The sequence below is a fragment of the Capsicum annuum genome, chromosome 8, assembly GCF_002878395.1.
Source record: "Capsicum annuum cultivar UCD-10X-F1 chromosome 8, UCD10Xv1.1, whole genome shotgun sequence".
NCBI classification, from domain to species: domain Eukaryota; kingdom Viridiplantae; phylum Streptophyta; class Magnoliopsida; order Solanales; family Solanaceae; genus Capsicum; species Capsicum annuum.
In genome coordinates, this window is record NC_061118.1 from 155,720,122 (window position 1) to 155,737,437 (window position 17,316).

General features: G+C 31.9%; 1 protein-coding gene across 4 annotated transcripts; it reads right to left on the reverse strand.

Moving 5' to 3' along the window:
* Positions 1-3,719: 3,719 nt before the first annotated feature.
* Positions 3,720-8,391, reverse strand: LOC107839713 (tip elongation aberrant protein 1). Of its 4 annotated transcripts, none has more exons than XM_016683322.2 (9): positions 7,668-8,391; positions 6,029-6,556; positions 5,837-5,902; positions 5,485-5,651; positions 5,246-5,402; positions 5,074-5,158; positions 4,600-4,979; positions 4,387-4,491; positions 3,720-4,294 (listed from the first exon to the last, which is right to left on the reverse strand). In XM_016683322.2, exons 1-9 carry the CDS (start codon positions 7,821-7,823, stop codon positions 3,977-3,979), a joined length of 1,962 nt encoding a protein of 653 aa, XP_016538808.1. In that variant the 5' UTR covers positions 7,824-8,391; the 3' UTR covers positions 3,720-3,976. The 4 variants fall into 4 exon arrangements, with proteins under 4 accessions (XP_016538808.1, XP_016538807.1, XP_047250717.1 ...); XM_016683321.2 differs by having other exon boundaries at positions 5,074-5,161; positions 7,668-8,352; XM_047394761.1 differs by lacking the exon at positions 7,668-8,391 and adding an exon at positions 7,249-7,381 and having other exon boundaries at positions 5,074-5,161.
* Positions 8,392-17,316: the final 8,925 nt, after the last annotated feature.

The window sequence follows — 17,316 nt, forward strand, 5'->3', positions numbered from 1 at the left end:
TTCAATATATACGTACTACTTTAAATAAAATATACTACAATATATTTTATTTAAAGTAGTACGTATATATTGAATGGTACGTATATATGTGTATATATCTTCTATAGACGTATATATTTAACGTATACATGTGTATATGTTTTATAAATTAGTATATAACTATATATATAGAGTGTGTATATATTGTAGTATATTTTATTTAAAGTAATACGTATATATTGAATGGTACGTATCTATGTGTATATATCTTCTATAGACGTATGTATTTAACGTATACGTCTGTATGTGTTTTATAAATTCGTATCTAATTATATATAGTGTGTGTGTATATATTGTAGTATATTTTATTTAAAGTAGTACGTATTTATTGAATGACACGTATGTATGTGTATATATCTTCTATTGACGTATATATTTAACGTATACTTGTGTGTATGTTTTATAGACTAGTATATAACTATATATATAGTGTGTGTATATATTGTAGTATATTTTATTTAAAGTAGTACATATATATTGTATGGCACGTATATATGTATATATATTTTCTATAGGCGTATATATTTAACGTATAGATGTGTATATGTTTTATAAATTGGTATATAACTATATATATAGTGTGTGTATATATTATAGTATATTTTATTTAAAGTAGTACGTATATATTGAATGGTACGTATATATGTGTATATATCTTCTATAGACGTATGTATTTAACGTATACGTCTGTATGTGTTTTATAAATTCGTATCTAATTATATATAGTGTGTGTGTATATATTGTAGTATATTTTATTTAAAGTAGTAAGTATATATTGAATGGTACGTATATATGTGTATATATCTTCTATAGACGTATATATTTAACGTATACATGTGTATATGTTTTATAAATTAGTATATAACTATATATATAGTGTGTGTATATATTGTAGTATATTTTATTTAAAGTAGTACGTATATCTTGAATGGCACGTATATATGTGTATATATCTTCTATAGGCCTATATATTCAGCGTATACATGTGTATATGTTATATAAATTATTATATATATCATTATATTGTAGTATATATCTTGTAGTATATGTTTTATTTAGAGTAATATATATACTTAACTAACGTATAGTCGTATATACGATTACATGCGTAATTGTGTATATATGTCTATATTTTTTAAATTCTAATGTAGTATATACTCTATATATATCGTATATATATTGTTTAACGTATTTAAAATGTATATACGTTGGTATATATAGTGTATATTGGAGATTTTTTATTTTTTTTTGTATTTTTTACCGGTTTTGACCGAATTTTTAACCGGGTTTGACCGGGTTGGGTTAAGTGAGCCGTTTCAGGGTTATTTTTTAAAATTTTACCGTTGGGCCCGAAATTGAATCAGCCTGCTTAGCTTTTCCTGGATCCGGACCGGCCCACAACCCGGATAAAAATTACAGGCCGGTTCCGGGTTGACCCGGGCTGGCCTACTTGACACCCTTAGGCGGAATCTAAGAGCTTAACTTTAGATCTAAAGATCTGAAATTGAATATTGAGTTTCAAATTTTAGATCTCTGTGTATCTGAAGTTATTGTTTGACAGAAATAAACCTTCACGAAGAAGAAGAAGTTGTAGGAACAACAAGACGCTTAGTCTAAAGTTTGTTAGAGATGACTAAATTTTAAATATTCTTAGAGATTGTACATGATTTAAATGAGTTTAAGTTATACTGTATACAATCAATTATCAGTGTAAAAAACTTGTATATCATTAGATCTTTAATCTCTTATACGAGGTTGCTTTATATCTAAGATTTATATAAATCTCACATCTAAGAAGTTTTATCCATAAGTACACTTTTCTTGACTTGATAAATTAAATAAAATCTACAACAATTGGCAATTGTGTATATAAATTCAACTCATTTTAACTTGGGTTGCTTGTTGCAAACGGCTAGGTGGTGTCATTTCTACCTTCAACATCAGATATGAAATGAAATGTCAGCCTTATGATATGGGCCACTGCATCGGCTGGACCATTGATTTAGAACTTACCAAACAAAAAAGAGTCATTTTTGCAAAAATCTAAATATTCAACTGCTGTTTAACCAAAAGTCAAAACACAAACTATTTTTTGGGAAAAAAAAAATTAAAGAACAGAAATGGAAAAATTATGTGAATAGAAAATATGAAGTCATAATTACCATGTCTAGCCAATGCTTAAAATAATTACCATTTGCAGCTAAGGTTTAGATTAAATAGCTAAATATACATTTCTTTTATAATTGTGTATTGGGGCTCATATAAATTTATATTTCTATACAAAGAGAATTTCCAGGCTCATATACAAATCTCTAAAGACTTGTATGCGAACTTTTGGGATCATACACAAATGTTTAAAGAGAATTTGTATTTAGATATACAATCTCTAATTTGTATATTTAGTTATTAAACTATAGTTATATCATATAATATGATAAACTTTATTTATTATCTAAACGTTATCTATTTCTGAAATTTTGCCTCTACAAAGTTCGAAACTAAACGCACGACAACTATACATACTTCACAAGTGAAGAAATGAAAGGGAACATGTTTAAGCATTAACGAACTATTACGGGCCAAGCATCTAATAATTTGGGCTTTTAACTAAAATGGCCCATATATGTAACATAGGCCCACACCAATAATTCCTGTGGACCCATTTAACACCAAGGGCCTTTGCTCACTTCCAATGGGTACAGATCCCTTCTCATCCGGGGGAAAAACGGGATAAAAGAAGCCCAATCATAAGACGACAAGTAGGTCGAAAATGGGGCCCATTAAGCAAAGGAATCTTTTTTTGTTTTCCTTTATTTAGCAATAAATGAGTCACGTAGGGGAAAAAAGTACATAAAATGACGTCATTAATAAGAAAATCAATCAAATAGATGTCATGTTGAAAAGACATATGAAGGAACGTACTAAGAGTGAATCTGGCGGTGGTAAGATGACGTTGGAGAATAGATCTGACGGCTGAGAATCACTGAGAAATTAGGAAAATCCCGCGGGGGGCACGGGAGCTTTATTAGCGAGGGGTGGGATGTGGGGTTACAGACTTTGTGTCAGAAGAGATGTGACATGTCTGTGTGACTGTGAGTTAAAAAATCAATCATAGTACAGTGTTTATGTAAGTTTTTTTTTTTTTTTTGATGTTTTCATAGGCCACATGCAAGAAGTGTACGGTTAAGATTTGAGAGGTCTTTTGACTTCTTCACAGTTTTACTTTGAATCACTATTCTTTTTTTTTCTTTTATACTAGGACTTTAAAATTGAATACAAATATATCTCTATGTGACCTATAAGCAAAGGGTTTTTTTGTCAAGCCAAGTTGTATTCATCAAACCCTGCCCCGGACTCTGCAAATGTGTGCAACACTTGTGCATCGAGGTTGTTAAGTTTCTTATGAGGTGCAAGTCTTGTCTGGAATATTTTTTGAAGATTGTTCTAATTCCATGTTGAGTTAGGACGGAATGCTTTTTTAAAAATATTGAAAACTTCACACCCTATGAACTAACTTTTGTGATTGATTTGGTTGAAGGTCTCCATGTGGGTTGCCCCTCGTTTTTTTTTTTTTAAAGTACACAAATCAACAAAAGAAAGATACATGATTCACTAAATGAAAAGCTCGTTTTGAGAGACCATAACTAATGTGAGGTAAAAAAAGAAGAAGATATAGTTGCTATATGAAATATTTTTGTATTTTCAAATGCATACCCTTAGTAAAAGGAAATATTCACCTTGCAAAACTTTGCTTCAAATTACAGAGAGGATACATGTCTGATTTAGTGACGAGGAGGTACTAGACTAAAGCTAATAAAAAGACTTGAGCATAGAAAATGAATCCAATATATCTACCTTGCATGTACAGAAAACACACTCATGAGACCAAAGGATGGAGAGTTTCCTAATTTTCGACCATCATTATTTTCAAGTCATCTCATGTTTTTGCATTGCCACATCCTGGACCTCCTAGTGTGAGAACCACTCCTTCAAGTTCACTTCTTTTCTGTGGATCCTTCTCTAGTTGATGAGACGACCTCATGACTGATGATGATGTTGATCTTCTAATTGGTACTTTCCCTAAGCTCTGTCGTCCGAGTTCTGGAATTTGCATTTGCACCAATTGTTGAGGTTGCCTTTGGCAACCGAGAGATACATGATTTACGTGTGTGTTTGCATAGTTGACACCAATCTGTCCCGGAGGGGGTGCAGGATTCTGACCAAGGACAGGTCCTCGTGGTACTAGATCCGGTGCCTTTTTTAATAAGAAATCCAAATGGATGATGAGTATGAGGTACATGACAATTTGGTTATAAACGGAATGGTATAGTAGGTTTGTGAGCTTACCGGAGCAAACAGAACACCTCGAAAAACCTTTCCATTGACAATGGCTGTCATTAGATAACCAGAATCAAATGCTCCATCGACTTTTCCCCGGATATCAGCCCCAATCTGAGTATAGCATATATACATACATCAGGTTCTTATTCAAAATAAAAGTTGGAATGCTACAATGAACAGTAAATGTCCAACACAGTTTTGCTAACTTGAAAGGCATACCAAGTTGTGGAATCGTCCAGCCTCCATGGATTGACATTGCACTTCCTGCTTATCCAAAAGAACGGCAGATACATGTCCTGATGAGTTTGACGGATTTCGTTGTTCTCGAAATAATTGCAAATCATGAGGATTCCTTGTAATGACATTCCTTGGGTTTGGTTGGCAATTGTTAGGGGTCAAATGTTGCTGTCTTGCTAAAGGAAACCGATCTGATGCAGTTCCAGAACCAGAGACTGGCTTAAGAGTACTCATTTCTACATCAGATTGGGACGGAGGAGAACAACGTTGAGATTGGGAAGGAGATTGATCTTCTTGATCTGACTCCAGATTAAATATGTGTGAATTGTGGCTCATTCTTCTTCTCTTTGGATGCAATGTGTCTTCCAAAATACATGAAAGTTATAAGTTAGTCATGCCTAGTTCATTTCTTGAAACTACTTGCTGCTAACATGACAAAATCATTTCATAACCTACCAGAACTAAAGCGAAAAGCTGCTTTTGATACGAAGTCAAGTTCTTGAGATCCCACATCTTCCTTCTTTCCCCGACATATAGCTTCCTGCTAAACCAATTTATATGAATCAGAAAACTGATCTCAAATGTTCAAATTCATGAAAAAAGGAATCAAGATTTCTGTCTGTTATACCGAGCTATTGTCTCTTTCTCTCAGAAATCTTTTCTTATCATAATGACCTGTATTTCCAGAAGCTCTGCCCCCAGACAAGCTGTTAGTCCCATTAAGATATTCTACTCCAAACTGCAAGATAAGTAACTCATTGAGCGGCCGCTCATCCTCACCACAACTGCAAGGTTGAAGAAACAAAATTTTACGAATTAAGTGGGATTAAACAGGAAAGAATGAACCACAACGGGTAAACAACTCACCCTCCATAGATTACAATATCCGTGTTCCGGACAGCAGCAGTATGAGAAAACCGCCCCTGTGGTTTTTGGCCCATTACATCAAGCGGAGTCCATGAAGACTTTATCACATCAAGAACCCAAATATCATTGTAGTATTTCTTGTCTCCAACTCCGCCAATCACATATACCTATAAAACAGAGAATTTCAAGATCATTCTTCGGACGGTTGAGCAACTAAAATGAAGACATCAGTAAAAAAGTGAGTTTATCAAGCACTCAATTATCAGTAAAGGGGAAAAAGTTTAACAAATATACACTACATACTAAAAACAAAGAGCCAAACTACTCAAAGAATACAGCATCAGCAACTTGCCTTTGACCCAAAATTCACAGAGGCATGACCAGCTCGAGCACCAGGCGACGGTCCAAGAACATCCAGCTGGTAACAAAGAGAACCAGTCGTCATCTAACATAATCTTTAGACAATCTTTATCTCTATATCCAGACTGTGAATCAACATGATCTATATGAATTAGATGAGCAAGAAGAAGACTGAAGCTAGTACCTTTGACCACATTAGTGTATCCATATCAAGCACATCAATGTCACCTTGATATCGGTCACCACAATCTCCACCATATATATAGAGCCTATTACCAATTGCAACAGCGCTGTGACTATCCCTCGGAACAGGCAGTTCACCCCTCACTTCAGGAGATGACCACCTCATAGTTTTGAGGTCCAAAACATGTAAATCATTCAAATAGTTTGCCTCGCCTTCACCGCTACCACCAAAGATCACTAATTTATCACCACCAACAAGAGTAGCCGTGTGACTTTCACGCGGCGAAGGTGGACTGCCTTGACATTCGAGTTGAGTCCATTCTTGGCCCCTGACATCCAACACATGAATATCATTGACTTTCCTTGAGCCATTTGTACCCCCAAATACTACCATCCTGTGGCCAACAAGAACAGCACTGTGGCTATCTCTTGGCCCCGGTCCTTTCCCTGTTGTCACAAGAATGCTCCAAGCCATTGCCTCAAGATTTAGTACAAGTACATCACTAAAATGTAAACCTCCGCGACATCCCTGAAGCAGAGAAAGACAATTTAATTAGATATATTTAACTACTAGAATACATCAACCACTTCACACATACATTTGTCAAAACATGTATTGCAGATGTTAACATTGCTGTGGGTCACTTTTAAATTCCTTTTTGTATCCACAAACATGTAAAAAAAAAAAAAGCACCAAGAACTATCAGCCTAATGATTAAGTTTCACCTTACCATAAATTGTTTTAATTTGGGAAACATTTAAGTCCCAAATAACTATTCAAGAACAGTGGGAAAAAAGAAAAAGAGAAATAGCATGATCCTCCTGTTCATATAAAAAAGAACATCTTGTGACCAAGTCGTCGGACATCCTCCCCCCAAACAAACAATGAAATTTTTTGGGTGAAAGATCAATTTTTGGTGTTTTGAGTTCTTGAAAAATTGAGTTACATCTTAAAAGAAAAGATTTAACCTTTTCTATAAAAGATATCAAGTAAGCTTCTTTGAGAAACAACATTAGGAATTTTTATTTTTATTTTTATTTTAAAAAGGCCTCCAAATTATAAGAAAGGTTCACCTTCGTACATGTTTTGGTTATGAAAAACTAAACTGAGATGCAAAAGCTAATTTGTCCATTATTTTCCTTGAATTATCAGGAACATCAACAAATTCACTTTTTTCTAGGTTGAAAGCGAAATATAAGAAAGTGCAGAACAGACAAAACCTAAAGCAAAATATTCATTCATTTCTCCTTCACTTTATTTGTTTCTCCTATTCTTGTTTTCTTTCAAGGTAATTTCATGGAAGAACAATAAAGGACCATGCATCACTCGGCACTCACACTTACTATACAATACTCCAAGTTGCTGATTTATATATAGACGTTACAAAAAAAAAAACAAGAAGAAACAAGACTCATAATATATATAGGAAAACAAAAGTACAACATGAGAAAGAGTAGCTGCTAATAACCAAAAATAACTATACAGTAACATGAAGACATGACAAAACTGTAGTATTTTAAAATTTCCATCCATAACTCTCATTCTTGAAAAGGAAACTACAGTCCCAAGCAATATTTTTCAACAAGCAAATATAGAAACAAAAAAGAGTCATGAAAAAAATGTTGTTTAATTAACTTACCCCAAAAACATATACAAAGCCATTAGAGTAACAAGAAGAATGACCCCATCTTTCAGAAGGATGAACACCCATCACCTTTGGATATAACCACATTGGCTTCTTCTTCTGTGCTGATACTGATACTGATACTGATACTTCACCACCTAAAGATCCCATTTTTATTTTCCTCTTCTCAAAGTTGAAGGACTAAAATTTCAACTCAAAATGGTGATGAAAGAAAAAAAGATTTAAAAGAAAAAAGAGGTGTTGGGTGTGGGGGTAGGGGGGGGTGAGTAGTACTAGTACTAGTAGTAGTAATTAAGGGTCAAAGAGGACATGAACAAGCCAAGTGACATATCAACTATCAATGTCAATAGACATGAAAAGATGGGCGCTTTCACGTCCAAATCACTGTGACACCAACAACAACAACAGGAGGGTGAGTGTGTGAGTGAATTGAAAAGAATATTTATTAAGTACCTATTAATAGCCAGTAAAGGAAATTACTTAATTTTTACTACTACTACTACTATTTACACCTACTACTACTACACGCTGGCTAGCTAGTTCATATTCCATATTTTCTCTTTCAAATGAAAAAGGGGAAATGAAATTACTGGAAAGAACAAAGAGAGAGATGAATCTTTTACTTTGTTGTTTTCCACGTCTATTGCTTATATGATTTTGTTGTTGTGTTGTTTACTTGTAGTCTCTTTACTTTTTCACTTGTCTAACTCAAAATGATGGAGCTTTTGGGGCATTGGGTTTGTGGGGAATGAAGGCAACCTCCTTTGGTTAAAATATTGACGGAATAGACCCTCAATTATTTGATTTTTTTTTATCATATAGACACCTCAATTAAGATAGGTATATATTGAATTCTTTATTATTTTATAAAATGTATTAATTGAGCCAAATCTATTGATATGATAAAAATTATAAAATGTATATAATACACATGTCAATGACGTAGCAAAATAGCAAATCAAATAATGACACGTATTATTTTAATTTAAAATAATTATAAAAATAATTTTTTAACATAATTAAATTTAAATTTAAAAAAATAAACTAATACACCCCACCCAGCAACTCTTCTCTTCCAAACAGCTCCCCTCCCCTTCGTCGATTGAACAACCCCCTTCATATCTAAATTCTAAGCCTTCATGTCTTTTTAAATTTATGAAGAAGATATGAACAAGAAGATGATGATTTTTTTTTTAATTTATTTAATGCATTTTTTAAAGAAGTCATTAATGAAAAAGAAGATATGAAGAAGTTATTAATTATGGTTTCTCATTCAATTTATATATGAATGATTTTTAAAGAAGTCATCAATGGAGAAGAAAATGATGACTATTTATTTTTTTATTTCATTATAATGTGTTTCTTTTATTGGTTGGGATTTTGTATATTTAATTTTATTGATTAATTATGATTTCTCACTCAACTTATATATATGAATGATTTTAAAGAACCTATTAATGGAGAGAAGATATTGAGAAGAAGATGATGATTATTTTCTTCTTCTTTTCTTTAAAATTTCTTTAATGTGTTTTTTTTTTTGGTTGGAATTTTTTATGTTTAATTTTTTTAATTAATTATGATTTTTCACTCTCCTTTAGGTGAGTGTATTACATATGACACGTCATGTCAGCGTCACATCAGTAATTGGGCTTAATTGACACATTTTGTAAAGGAGTAAGGATTCAATAGGTATATGATTTAATTGAGGTGTATATGCGAAAAAATTCAAATAGTTAAGGGGTCTGTACATGTAGACACTTCATGTAAAAAGATATTCATTCACTTTTATATCCGCAAATAATAAATGAAATAACAATTTTATTATGCTATTTTTGAATTTTAATACATTAAAATGTACTACTTGGGAGATGGATTATATATAGTAATAATAAAAGTAAATTTAAGATCAATATAAAAAAATTATCTCTTTACTTTTTAAATTACTTAAATAAAAATATATACTTATTTTGAATATAGTGGACATATAAAGTGATTATAGATTTAATTAAATAGAAAAGTGATTGATAATTTTATGAATTAAGTTAGAAAAAATATGTCACATAAATTGAATTAAAATGAAATAATTTTCTTATACTGACAATGCAAACAATAATAACATTAATAATAACTATATCTCAATTTCAAATAAATTGAACTCAATAATATATTCCTGATTTCAGGCGGACTTATTATTTGAGTAAGATTTTCCTCCATTCTTTATTAGAAAGAGATAGAATATGATTCTACACATGCTAGCTTTTTAAGGGAGAATAAGAAAAAGTTTTTTTTAATTGTTTGTTTGTTGGTTTTGAAGATAATGTTGGGATTGATGGTTTGCCAAGTTTTTGATGCAAACCCAATTCTCAAGGTTGGTGCTTAGTATAGAAAAATGTCCCTTCTCAAGGCGTTTTTGGCCAACTTGGGGCTTCGTGCTCACTATACTATAGTACTACTTGCTCCATAAACTCAAATTCTTTCTTTTGTTTTGGGAAATGGGAAGGCTCTTGTTCCCCTCAAAATTTGCCAAAATTTTGACGTCTTACTCTTCTTCTCTTTATTCCACTACTACTACAGTGCTAATATCAGTAGGAGTAATAAATTCTCAACTTTCTTTTTTACAACTCTAGATGTTTATTAATCTGATCGAGTAAAGACGTAATGTTTTTGTCTTGAATTTCTTATGCAACACTTATTTTATGAATATCTTGTTTTCTCCAAAGTAACACTATTTTGAAACGAAAAGACTACATGTCAAAATACAACTTTGAATCAGGAGCTGCACAAGTCGCCCGAAAATTCAAATTTCTTATGAGTTTTCTTTTTCTTTTTACTTAGATAAAGAGATATGATCTTGAATAATTCAACTCTTCAATAAGTGTTTTAAAACTAATTGTCTACTACGTGGTGTTTGATGTAGGTTACTCACTTAAAAATCTATTACCACATTCTTTTTGTCAAGGAGTTATTGTGTACATTAATATAATATCAATATAAATTGTGGGATTGGATTATTCCTCTATTCTTAATTAAGGGTCTTGAATTTTAGCTCGCAGAAATGAAAAAAATTATATTGAAAGCGTCATTCAAAATACAAGCTTTGGATCACCCGAATTCGAATTTAATCAATCTCTAATAAAAATATTTAACGTTGAATGAGAAAATAAAAAAACTAAAGACTAGTATTATAAGAATAAATGAACTTTGAAGTGTACTCCAATATTAATATTGCACATGAACCTGGCCAGTTCTGCAAATTGTAAATTTATGTGACATCGATCCTATTATCATTTGATCAAATAAGGTAAGAATATGTTCAAGTGATAAGTTAAATGTTTGATTAGTAAAAACAGGTCAATATATAAATGTGAGTTTTAGATAGTTATACAAATTATATAAACATACAGTGATTAAGCCGTATTGTGGTGCAAAGTGTCTTTAAGATTGTCTTATCAAATAAGGAATTTGATGTAAATGTGATTAGGTTAGTCTAGCATTAATTTGTTTCACGTCTTATCAAGTTGAAATTCATATCCCCTCTTTAAAGTTAGTGAACCATCCTAGTTACTTCTTCAATCGTGATCATTTATATAGGTATTTTTTTTTGATTTAGACATTATTACACAATTAAAATATAAGCTTGGACTATTATTTTATTAGTGAAAGCGAAGTTACATAAATGTCACTAGATGATAGGTTTAAGATTACTGAGTCTCAATTTAATTAGTTTATATACAATCACTCAAATAATATGATATGTATTACAACTATGTAACTCTTTTTTTTTTTTGGAACCCAGGAGAACCCGCAGCCGCTACAACCTCTGCCCTTCGGGTGAGCACTTTGTGCACACTGGATAAATCCCTCCTGTGCAATCGCTCGTAAATCACACAGGACACTAGATAAACCCTGCGCGACGAGCTAGATTGAGAAGACATTAGGGGGTTCGATACCGAGACCTCCCTTTGGAAGTCTCCCCTCAAACCAACTCAACCACACCCGAAGGTGCAACTATATAACTTTATACATTTGCTTTTCTAAGCTTTTTTTAAAAATAAAATAAAATAAAATTATGTGCAATTAAATTATATCACATAAATTAAAATAGATCGAAGTAATATTCCTCATTTAATTTGGTGTATATATATTCTCTTATTTCGTATAATGGATATAAGATTTTTACAAAAAAAATAAGGTGCTCTCTACATTCTACATTCATAATTTTTACTTATGGGAGTACTACTGAAATAAAAATAAATCTACATTTTCCATTCATTTTTACTTTTATGTGTTGTACTAAAATTATATTTTATTTTTAACTATTCCATTTAACATATCAAGAAAAATAAACATAAAGGATGTTGCATGTGTTTATTACTCTCTACATCCTGTTCATTTTACTTGCATTCTACTAAAAGTATATTTGAATTTTAGTTGATTAATACCCAATCATACATTATAAAAAGATGCTAAAATGGATACAGCTGCCGCGTAGAACGGGAAGACATTAAATTAAAACAATAGTAGTATATGACTTCTTTTCAGGGTCTTGTAGAGCAATTATTAGATATAGGTGGATTCTTTTTGAAAAATACAATCAACAAGGAAGTAGCAATAATTAACAAACAGTTAATTTTGATTTGGTGGTTTCAGTAATCAAATTATAGTATTTCACTGAACCCAAATTAACAAACCTTTGTTTGAGCTTTGGGTTAATAGATCTATATTTCTAGCAAGATAAATCCGGGTTTAGGCTAATAATTTATGGATTCAAATACTTTCTTACTACTAGATACACGCATTTGGTATGCCAATTAGTGATAGATTCTGGATTCAAATTGTTTCAATTTCACTTTGAAACCTGAATTTGTTTTAGTTCTAAAGTTATGAGCTCAATTTTAATATTTGTTGAAATTTTAGTAAGTTTTCACATGTAAAAATTTATTCTCAACATAAAATAAATTACTAAGTTCAGATGATATTAATGTAGAGAGAGCTTGAGTTGTTGCCACTAATAATGAGAGAGTTTTAGTGTATTACTTAACTCCAACTCCGAAAAATTTAATTTTTCATGGTCAAACGACTACTAAATCTGTCCCCAAATATAATACTCCTTTCTTTGATTTTGATTTGAGTCAGGAATTGGAAAAAAAAAAATCTTGTAATATTAAATTAAAGATAGAGATATGTTGAATATATCATATATTATTTTAATATTATATTCTTAAATATGTCATGAAAAAAATTAATTATAAAATTTATTCTTAAAAAATTAAGACAAATAAATTAAGGAATATAGGAAAACCAAAAAAAGGAGTGAAGCAAAGTCCGAAAAAGGAGAAATGAGAGTTTGTTGACTACTGACAGGGAAACCCTAATGGCAGTATAGTGTAGTGTAGTGTAGTGTAGTAGTGCATTGTTTTATGGTCAGACATGTACACACCAAATCATGTTTCTGCAGTGCACGCGACAAACACGGGCGATATACATACATATATATATATACCCCCTTTAACTTTTCCATATAAGCGGAACGTGTTTGAATCAGTTTGTGCATATCTCGATTAATTTTGTTTGAGTACACACTTGAAGGATGACGGTCGCTTTTCTCTTTTTGTTTAGTATAATTTAAGTTCTGGAATTATTTTATTGATAATTATGTCTTTAATCATGTTAATATATGTATTAGCATCCATTGCATTACTAATACTATGAATTTTCATGAGTGTAGAATTAATACAAACGCTAGTTATACATAGGTTGAAAAAGTGTATTAAACAAGGTAATAGTAACACACGAAGCTAAAACATATATTATTTTTTCTACTGCACTCTACCAAACAATCCTTAAGGGTGTGTTTGGTATGAAGAGAGACATTTTTTGAAACTTTTTCTTTTTTCTAATTTTTTCATATTTGATTGACTTAAATAATTAAATTTTTGAAATATTTTTTAAATAAAGTTATTCTTCTCAAAATTACGAAAAATGACTTTTCTATATAAATTAAAGTACGGTTCTTTTTTTTCTTTTTTCTTTTTCAAATTTCTCTTTTAATCTCAATCTAATCCCAACCAAAGATGCGAGGAATGACATCCGATCTTACCTTGATCCAAGATCCGACTCCCAAGTCAAGGTCATGAGTTGTGTTGGGCTAGGGTTAGTTCTCGAGTTCAGGGTCAAGGTTGAAAGTCGAGTTCAAATCGAGTCTGCATTTGGAGTAAGGGCTTAGATCGTGTTAGTTCGGGATGAAAATTTAGGTCCCAGTTTGGTATTGGGGTCAGATTCAGACTTGGGTTTTCAAATGGAATTCCAAGTCAGGAGTACGAGGTCGAGCAACTCCCAAACCTGATCCCAACCCAAAACCTATCGTTTGACCCAGACCTAACGCTCAACTATCCGACTCTTAACCTAGGACTCGATCTATGCCCATCTACGATCAATTTGGACCTCAACCCAGGACTCCCAAACTTGATTCGAGAACCGACTTTGTACCTGAATTGACCTCAAACCCAAAAATTGACTCTCGAACTTGACCCCTGAACCTGAAACCTAACTCTTGAGTTTGACCAGACTCCCAATTATTGTATTTCCCCAAATTATAATTTTTTCAGGTTCAATGTTATAATATTTTTTTAGATTACATCTACATATTTTGGGTCAATACTTTTTTTCTTAGTAACCATATATACAAAAACATACCTCGGTATATTCCCACGAAGTGGAATTATTAACCAAATATCAAAAACTACATAAAAAAATCACTTATGTTTCAAAAATATTTTAATATTTTTTCCTGCTAACCAAACACCAAAAATTAAATAAGTCCTTCGAAATGACTTAATTGGTTTGGAGGGTGATTATCCACACGGATGATCCGAGTTCGATCCCTCCTCAATGCCTTCTGAGTCGAGCATGTCTCATAGGAATTGCCTAGTGCGGTTTGAGGCTATTATACAGTGGGGGTTTACCTAGTACGCACAGCGTGCTCATCACGGAATGTTCAGACAAAGGACAAAGATTGTGACAGAAGTTATAGCGCGGTTTCAGATTATCCGAGTGTTTTAAAAAAAGAAAATACAAAAATCATTTATTTTTCAAAAAATGTATACCTCCTTTCATACCAAACACACCCTAAATTTTCATGTTTGGTATGACGGTAGTGCATTGATCCACGTGACTCACTGACTTCCTTTCTTTATCTTTTGTGAATATGAATTGGAATATTTTTTTTAAAAAAATAAAAATAAAAAATAGTTAAGTTGACAGATAGGTATAGATAGATAGACAGAAAAGAAAGGAAAAGAAAACTGAAAGACATCAATCCTATCGAGGGAAACAACTTATGATAGATTGGATGTGTGGTATAGTGTTTGTGAGTGTCTTTATACTTACATTACAAATCTAATTTTCCTTTTCCTCTTCATTAATCTTCCATCTTTTGTTTGACTAGACATACGACTACTTTTCTTTCGTGTTTGTCCATAATTGTTTCTCTACTACTGTATTTGTTTGACAACTCTATTCTCTCTCTTTTCCTTTAGTATAGTAGTTTTGATTAGGAACTAACAACGATAATGAACTTTTAATAACGAAAAAGAAAATACTAAGGATGGGAAAATATCAATACAAAAACAAACAAAAGGATATGTGTACTGTCATTTACTCCATATAACATTTTAACCATCGTTTTAGCACAAAAAATTTATCCAAACATAATTTGCTTTTTAAGTTGTTACTAGTTATACACTTATTATTAAAGAAGTATGCACAATATACTTGAAAGAGAAAAAATTCAAGTTGCCTTTACTAAATATTGATAACTTAGTAAATCATACTTCATATTTTATTATTTTTTAATGAGCGTGAAAAGCTAAGCGATGAGAGTTAAAATGGTAGGAAGGGAGTATTATATTCCCTCTTTCTAAAAATATTTATTTCGATTTAGTTGTCTCTTTTATAAAATCAAGAGAATGTTATTATGCTCTCAATACTACCATAATCATTAAATGACTAAACAAAGTTTATATACTCAAAGTTATAGTATTTTCGAAACACAATTAATAAGACTAATTTGATAAAATAAACCATAATTTTTTCTTAAAGCAAGTGTCGAGTCGATAAGGTAACTATTTTGAAATGGAGGGAGTAATAGAATTAATTCCGACACATGCTTCAAATATATTTCCATGAGTTGAGTGCGTATTAGAAATCTGCGTATATCCTATCATCCTCCAACCATATCATCCTTCTATAAGCTAAGCACGCAAGTGTGAAGAAGCAAAGATAAATTAAATGTTAGTATAAGAAACAGAACTCGTACTTTGATTTACTGGATATATATATAAGGTTTTGTCATTTCAAAATTCAAACGCATGGCATGGTCAAATAAATGAACATGAGTACAGTCAAACCTCTCTCCAGAAAAAGAATGTGTTAATAGTTACTATAAGATTTACAGCACATGAACAAAGTCTTTCATACAATGAGTAGAGGGCGTGTTTGATTCTCACTGCACTTTGAACCGATAAATTTGGAATGCAACTCCTCAGACACGAAGATACCAAAACATTGTTGGATATACTATAGTAATATAATTGTACTTTTTGTGTGTGAAAATGTGTCAATTGTTATTGGGGTTTGTGGATATGTAGTACTCATATGGAGAGTAGTAAGATTTTATTAGTACTAATTGGAATCTTTAGGCAGAAATAGCGTAACGGGTACGTGCAGTTGACCCTTTATCCTAAACTCACTCGTGAGTTGTGACCCAACAATCAAAGCCTCTCCTCTTTTGTTTTTTTCGGACCCGTATTGGACCTCAACTAAATCCAAATGTAAGTCTAGCATTGGGGGTAAAACGCTCTCTAACATAGGCGACTCTATATTTAGAGAAAGACTCGAACGAGAGACCTCTGATTAAGAATGAAAAAGTACCTAGTGCTCCACTACAACCTTTGGTGGTATCGAAGCCTCTTCTTCTTTCTTCTTTACAAATATCAATGTGTAATTAGGCACACATTGTTTTGTGCACTTTTTGCAACATTCGAAGTAGCCTCGTTTTCAAATACTGAAACCCCAACAAAGTACTGAACTTTTATTTAGAAAAAAGGGCTCGACGAGTTTTAACAATTTTATAGTATGTTGAAATTAATGTCCAGAAGTTTCTACCGTATTATTTGAACAACTACAATGGTCCACCACAACAATTGTACCTCAATGCCAGCTTAAGTTGAATATGATAGAAGTGCTATAAGTTCTAATGGAAATGCACATTTTAATTTTTCATTTTACTAGCTGTCATGTACTCCGCTTTGCCAGACAACAATTAAAGACAGACAGATTTGAATAGATGGTTTAGCTAATAGTACACACAAGATAATATGTATATATGGCTAAAAACACTTTCACCGTATTGTGAGAGAAGATTTAAAATATTGTTTGAAAACTAAATTCCAAACGCAGTTTAATGTCCTTTGGGGAACATTGATTGTGAGACTTGTTCTAAAAAAATGCTAGTGTCGTCCTCGTACCAAAAGAACAATAAAATCATCTAGTTTACCTCCAAATTTATTAGTGTACAAGAAAGAGTATGCACATGAAGAGAGCTGAAAAAGAACGGCAGCTTCATGTTCAATGTTCATTTTTA

Bases quoted from the DNA above. Each gene is read 5' to 3' on its own strand.
- LOC107839713 (XM_016683321.2), bottom strand. From the start codon at position 7,823: ATGGGATCTTTAGGTGGTGAAGTATCAGTATCAGTATCAGTATCAGCA. The intron at 5,903-6,028 runs GTACTAGCTTCA...CTTTGTTACCAG, and splicing joins ATACACTAATGTGGTCAAAG to CTGGATGTTCTTGGACCGTC. The intron at 4,295-4,386 runs GTAAGCTCACAA...TTATTAAAAAAG, and splicing joins GAGGTGTTCTGTTTGCTCCG to GCACCGGATCTAGTACCACG.